Source organism: Glycine soja, chromosome 9, assembly GCF_004193775.1.
Source record: "Glycine soja cultivar W05 chromosome 9, ASM419377v2, whole genome shotgun sequence".
Taxonomy (NCBI): Eukaryota; Viridiplantae; Streptophyta; class Magnoliopsida; order Fabales; family Fabaceae; genus Glycine; species Glycine soja.
In genome coordinates, this window is record NC_041010.1 from 43,669,429 (window position 1) to 43,676,385 (window position 6,957).

Sequence of the window (6,957 nt, forward strand, 5' to 3'; positions counted from 1 at the left end):
TTTCTTCTTTAGGTTGTGAACAGCCAAAACCTTGTCATCTAGTGAACAGCCACAACATTGTTTTGTCAGGACACAGGACCAACATAACATGCATGGTGATTTTTTATCCTATCCAATAAATTAAGTTAAATATTATATAGAATTGTGTAAAAAAATTATTTTATGTGCAGATAATAAATTTAAAGATGAATAAAAAATCAAAGATAGAAAATATAGTTTTTACAAAAAGAAAATATATAGAGATTAAAGTCAATTTCCTTCTTCAATTTCTTAGGTGACCAACAAAGTCTCCTATTACCTTGACATTTCAAGACTCGTGGAATATAACATACATGATTGTAGGCCATAACATTCATGATTTCTTTTGTTCACAATGACACCTACACATTATTACAGACACCAAATTTTTGTTCGGGATTTTAAATGTAATAATTAAATTGGTTGAATAAATTAAATTGGTTGGAAAAGTTGGAAGGATATGATAATCACAATATTAACACAGAGTACCAAGTAGGTAAGTGACATTATATGACGAAAAGGAACCTTGAATATCTCCAATGCCTTTTTTTTTATGGAAGATAATCATATTTGATTGAATAGAATTAATGTGGACGATAGAATTTTCCTTTTAAATTTAATATTCGAATACAAAATTATTAGTTTATCTGCAACAATCCTAAAAAAATGATTTAGGCGCTAAGTGGTATCTCTCATTCTCTCCTATAGTTCTGTTAGATTTCTTGTCAACTTTCCTTTTCTGTTTTATTTCTCAAGCTGTCTATGCCCCATTACGCGGAAACAATGAAAGATGTATTATTCTCCAACCTCTTCATTGCAGCTCAGAAATTATGCTTCTCTAAGCTTCATTAAAAATTGAAATCTATATACTTTTTGTTGTTTTGAGCAGAAGCACAAGTTTCTCACAAGAAGAAAAAAAAGAAGATGAAGTTTGGGAAAGAATTTGTCTCACAAATGGTGCCAGAATGGGAAGAAGCATACATGGATTACAACTCTCTCAAAGCTACTCTGAAAAACATTTCAAAGTTTAGAGAGCTAAACGAGTCAGCACCAATGGCATCCACACCAAAAGGGTCTCTGAAGAGAAGATTAACACTCTATAGAGCATTTAGTGGTCTTACTGATAGACAAAGAGGGTCTCCTAGGAAGGACGAGGATGAAGTTATACTTGTTCGTGCTGCGGAGGGTGAAGGCTCAGAAGGGTTGTATCAGACATTGTTCCTCAAGCCTTCAGAAGAAGGGGCAGAACAAGATCTTGTGTTTTTCAAGAAACTTGATCATGAGTTTAACAAGGTGAATAGCTTCTACAAGAAGATGGTGAAGGAAATGGTTGAGGAGGCAGCGGAATTGAGTAAGCAAATGAATGCTCTGATTGCTCTTAGAATCAAGGTGGACAAGGTGGGGTTCATAAATCTTGGTAGCTATGGTAAGCCAGACAATGTTCTATGTTTTGTATTCGTTTCTCCATTTCAGTAGATGAAGAAATATGATCATGACTAAGGAAATTCTTTTGATTTATACAATGAGTATACAACATTCAACATTTTTTTAATCAGGAAATGTTAATTGTTAATTTGTTAGTTTTTAATGAGCATACAACAAGAAAATTCTATAAATTTTTATGTTGACAAGTTACATTCTAACGGGTCTATTGACATATTGAAGGTCACTCACGTGTGCACATGGATGTGATTCATGAAATTGAGATGAGCAATGGACGGCATTTGGAAAATGGAAGTGGAAATTATGAGGAAGAAACCACTTCTAGGACTTCCGTTGAGGGCTTTAGACCGGCTTCATTGGAGATCCTCGATCACGTGAAGATCAACATGACCACACCAGAAACTGCAATGTCAACCATAAAAGGGCTTCTCCCAAGTTCAAAATCCGACCCTTCATTTAGCAAGAAAGAGCTCAGGAAAGCTGAGGAACAAATAAGCATAGCCTTAAAGGAATTCTACAATAAGCTTCGGCTTCTAAAAAGCTATAGGTGACGTAGTTTCCCCCTTCCTTAATTAACCAAATAGTGAAGACTGAAGAGAGCTTGATTATGTTTTTCAAGGCTAATAATCTTTATACTTCATTTGTATGCAGCTTCTTAAACTTGTTGGCATTCTCAAAAATCATGAAGAAGTATGACAAGGTCTTCTATATGATTTGATTAGGATCAATGGTTGTAATGTTTTGAGTTTTGTGTTATCTGACTAATACCGTTGCAATTTGCAGGTCAGTTCAAGGAATACATCAAAGGATTACTTAAAGATGGTGGACAGTTCATATGTTGGCAGCTCAGATGAGGTTCTATCTTAAAATCAATTCTTTTATGTTCTTTCAATTAATCAAAAGTTGTCTTTTAAGCCCCAAATGTTGCTTGGTTCCATCATGTACTTTACAGGTCAATAGGCTCATGGAAAGGGTCGAGCATGCCTTCATTAAGCACTTTGCAAATGGGAATCATAGAAAAGGAATGAACACATTGAGACCAGCTGTTAAGAAGGAGCGACATAGAATTACATTCTTATTGGGTAAGGGCACCAAGAAGTGGTTGAATTTCAAAAAAATTGTTGCAAATATTTAGGTGTATTTGTATTATGGTGAACATTGAACAATAATCAAGGTGCAATTCAAAGAGAAAGTAAAATGAATATGTAGTAATATCTATTTAGTTCTGCACTTCTGCTCATGTAACAAGTTTAAATGCAGTAGCTATCATGTATGCAATCCCTGATTCATTTATGCTCAATGAAATTTTTATTCCTTCAATATGTCTCAGTACTACGATTATAAATAAATCATTTTCAGTATATTTTCTCTCACTGGCACTTGTCTGTATCATATGTCAGGACTGTTTACTGGTTGCTCAATTGCCCTCGTTGTGGCACTCATTATACTAATACATGCAAGAAATATTCTATATAGCGAGGGTCGTACTAGATATATGGACAACATATTTCCTCTTTACAGGTAAGTTGTTGATGTTCATTTGAATTTTTATGATGCTGTTACATAATTCTGTGTTTGGATAATTGTGTGTATGTCTGATTGAGCAACCTCAAATTTTGATTTTCCATAATGATTTCAAGTGCTAAGATGATATTCCACTACTCTGTATACCCCTATTGGCACAATGACGTCAAGAAACATGATTAATGAACATCTGTTTTTTGCAGTCTCTTTGGATACATAGTCTTGCATATGATAATGTACTCTGCAAATGTATACCTATGGAGGCGTTATAAAATCAACTACCCCTTTATATTTGGCTTCAAGGAAGGAACAGAATTGGGATACAGAGAAGTCTTTCTTCTTAGCTCGGGCCTTGCAGTACTCTCATTGGCTGCTGTCCTCTCAAACTTGGATATGGAGATGGACCAGAGAACAAAAAGTTTCTCAGCATTGACAGAATTAGTCCCTTTAGGCCTTGTCATTGTAAGTTTCAAAAAACATCATTTGTTATACTTATTCATATTGTGCATTTCCTTTGACACTCAACATTCTGCCTAAGCACATGCTATTGATGTTCTTATTTCACTGTCCTTTTTGTTCGACCACGGACGTATATGACTATATGCTAATGAATTTGTATTACAGGTTCTGCTGCTCATAACATTTAGTCCCTTCAACATCATATATAAATCCAGCCGCTTCTTCCTTATTCAGTGTGCGTTTCATAGTGCTTGTGCTCCTCTTTACAAGGTAAAGAAAGAGAGAATTCCAAGAAGGCACTTGTCCTTGTTATGCTCAAAATTTTACTAAGATTGTAATCTAGATTGTTTATCATTTCAGGTCAATTTCCCAGAAAATTTCTTGGCAGACCAGCTTACCAGCCAGGTTTAAAAGTTTACCTTATACTAAATCTGAACATTGCTCACTACCAACTCATTATGTGTAATCTCATATTTGTGAGGCTGAATTGGCATAACTTTTGCTTAAGCTTGCATCTGTGCTTACTTCTATTCTCCTTCTAGCAAATCACAATTCTGTAATAGAACAATAAACCACAAGATCGTTTTGTTCTGATTTATCATATTTTGATGCTGTATTAATTAGAATCTTAAGTGGTCAATTAGTTGTAGATTTTCTTTTAAAACAATACTGCTCTTCTTTTGGGTTCAGGTGCAGGCCTTTAGAAGTTTGGAATTCTATGTCTGTTACTATTTCTGGGGAAATTTCAAGACCAGATCAAACAAGTGCCTTGAAAGTGATGTCTATAAAGCATTTTACTTAATTGTTGCTATTATTCCATTCTGGATCCGTTGTCTCCAGGTATGCACCTGATAAGCTTACAAACATCATTCAGTTCTTAGTTAATATATAATTTGGTCTTCGAAAAAGTGACAACTTTTGTTGCATTGGTCCCCAAAAATACATGTCTATACAAATTGGTCCCTAAAAGGGTCAACTTTCTAACATATGTACCCTACCAATTTATCAACTTATTAACAATTTCATGCTTAAAAAGACTAATTTGCATGGATGAAAACTTTCAGGGACCAAATTATAGATTGACTCTTTATTTTCACTTTGAGAAGATTACAAATGTTAACTCCTGCAACCAAGTCTGACGTATGTAATTTGATTATCAGCAACAAAAAAACGTGTTACAAAAGTTTTCCTTCATGAAAAATATTTTTACCAGGAGTTTCTTTTCTGGTAAATTCCCCTTCCTTGTTTTTAGGTTTGTTTAAAATCTCTTTGGGTGTATGAAGTATATGTTAGGATTTTTCCACTTTTAATCATTGTCTTGTAATTGAAGTGACTCTAACATGATACTTATTTTTTCAAGTGCTTTCGACGTTTGCTTGAAGAAAGAAATACAATGCATGGGCTCAATGGGCTAAAATACATCTCAACAGTAGTAGCACTTGTCTTGAGGACTACTAATGAGTTCCGTAGAGGAATGGTTTGGCAAATTCTAGCTGCAACTTCTTCAAGCATTGCAACGATTGTTAATACATATTGGGATATCGTCATAGATTGGGGTTTGCTGAGAAGGAATTCAAGAAATCCATGGTTGAGAGAAAAACTCTCTGTACCAAACAAAAGTGTATATTTTGTTGCTATGGTAAGTTATTTTTTAGTTGCAAGTATTTGCATTCTTTACTTTTTGTGTTGGTTATTACTGACTATTGCAAATATGAATGACTTTTTAGGTGTTGAATGTTATACTGCGACTTGCATGGATGCAATCTGTTTTAGGCATTAGGGAAGCTCCTTTCCTGCATAGAACAGCTTTGACAGCTCTTGTAACTTGCTTGGAGATTCTTCGCCGTGGCATATGGAATTTTTTCAGGTATACTTACTTGTGCTTAATTCAATAACATCACTAGCAATGTAGCAGAATGTGAATGTGAATGGAATCATGATTTATGACTGAATTCTAATTCACTATCACTAACAAGACATGGGGATTTACACATGAATCCTGATATACCTTGGATGCCTTAGAAGCGGTTGAATTGGATAATCAAAGCTGAATGTTCTAAAATAGGAAATACTAAATAGCCAGAATCTTTTTCCATAATAAGTTATCATGTTCGATGACTCTAAGATGAATAAGTGGTTCCTAATAAAATTCACTCTATGGTTATATGTTTGCTAACATTTGAATTTAAAAAATGAATTGCTTGATAAAAAAAAATTGCAATCAAATAAAGAATAACATGGACCACTTGTGGCATTCTGAATCTATGTTTGGTAGAAAGAAAAGATTAAAAATGCGAAAGTTATGACAACTTCATAATGCTCAATAGCTTAAGTTGCTAATACTGTTTGGAATTATTGAGATTATATGGAGCGGGAAAGTTCACATACTACCATATTAATCTACAGAATTCATGTATAAAGACATGTAATTGTTAGCAGAGGAACCAATTTCTCTTGTTCTCCTAGAATTAGCACCTTTTAGTTTGGCAGTTTACTGTTCTATTTGTTAGTTTATATATGTCAACTTATGAATGTTTTGCAATCCAGTTCATTATACTCTCAATATTTATTTAGTTATTGCTACTTGGTTAGTAAGATTGGATATTTCTATGTGAACACTGAGCAGATTGGAGAATGAGCACTTGAACAATGTTGGCAACTATCGAGCATTCAAATCAGTACCCCTGCCTTTTAATTATGAAGATGACGAAGAGAATACAGTCATATAAACATATGTGGGAATGAGGAGGAGGGAACCATGAAAATGTAAAGAATTTGTTTCACCTTTGAAAAATAGAAAGAAAAAAAATCATAACACCCAATTTTGCCTAGATCATTCAAAATTCAGATGTATGAACCATTAGGATCGGCTTAGTGGTGCCAGGTTTAGATAGTATGTATGAGTTCATTCGAACTTTAGGGACACCATTGCACACAAAAAAAAAATTCAAAATTCAATTGTTTGATTTGCCCAATACATTAGCATTTTTTAAATATAAATACAAAAAGTCTGCTGATGGGCACATTTTCAGCATAGACTAAGAAAAGGTGATGAAAAGAAGGAAACTAAAATGAAGATGGCAAGATTGGCTATAAACAGGGGAATAGGGGTTCTACTCTTGTCATTCATATTGATTTCAAAGTATTTTCTCCTCTCCTTATGAGATAAGTTACTTTGCTGACTTGTCCTATATGTAAAGGAAACAAAGCCATATGTAAGGGCCTAACAAATGTTGGATTATTAATTTATTTGTGAATTACCATTAATTATTTTTTTAAAAATTGAATTATTAAATATATTAATTATAAAAATGATTGGTTTAATTATAGTATATCACTAAATAATGGATACTTATTATTGGACTTTTGATGTGGATGGCCCATAATGAGTTTGGTTAGTCACTTGTCTAACAAGGGTTTTGTTCTCATTTAATTTTACTGTAAAAACTATTTTTCCAATTAAACAATTTTGGGGTAAGCACGACTACGGATAAATCTTAAACGTCAAAGACC

At 33.7% G+C, this 6,957-nt stretch overlaps 1 protein-coding gene across 2 annotated transcripts; it reads left to right on the top strand.

Moving 5' to 3' along the window:
- Positions 1 to 678: 678 nt before the first annotated feature.
- On the top strand, positions 679 to 6,693 carry LOC114366884 (phosphate transporter PHO1 homolog 9-like). Of its 2 annotated transcripts, XM_028323910.1 has the most exons (14): positions 682 to 810; positions 908 to 1,444; positions 1,684 to 2,008; positions 2,113 to 2,161; positions 2,245 to 2,316; positions 2,414 to 2,543; positions 2,862 to 2,982; positions 3,189 to 3,447; positions 3,610 to 3,714; positions 3,805 to 3,849; positions 4,135 to 4,284; positions 4,805 to 5,083; positions 5,172 to 5,311; positions 6,071 to 6,693. In XM_028323910.1, the coding sequence occupies exons 2-14, from the start codon at positions 943 to 945 to the stop codon at positions 6,171 to 6,173; spliced, it is 2,280 nt and encodes a 759-aa protein (XP_028179711.1). In that variant the 5' UTR covers positions 682 to 810; positions 908 to 942; the 3' UTR covers positions 6,174 to 6,693. The 2 variants fall into 2 exon arrangements, with proteins under 2 accessions (XP_028179712.1, XP_028179711.1); XM_028323911.1 differs by lacking the exons at positions 5,172 to 5,311; positions 6,071 to 6,693 and adding an exon at positions 4,605 to 4,671 and having other exon boundaries at positions 679 to 1,444; positions 4,805 to 4,945.
- Positions 6,694 to 6,957: the final 264 nt, after the last annotated feature.

Bases quoted from the DNA above. Each gene is read 5' to 3' on its own strand.
- LOC114366884 (XM_028323910.1), top strand. From the start codon at position 943: ATGAAGTTTGGGAAAGAATTTGTCTCACAAATGGTGCCAGAATGGGAA. The intron at 3,715-3,804 runs GTAAAGAAAGAG...TTATCATTTCAG, and splicing joins CTTGTGCTCCTCTTTACAAG to GTCAATTTCCCAGAAAATTT. The intron at 3,850-4,134 runs GTTTAAAAGTTT...TTTTGGGTTCAG, and splicing joins CAGACCAGCTTACCAGCCAG to GTGCAGGCCTTTAGAAGTTT.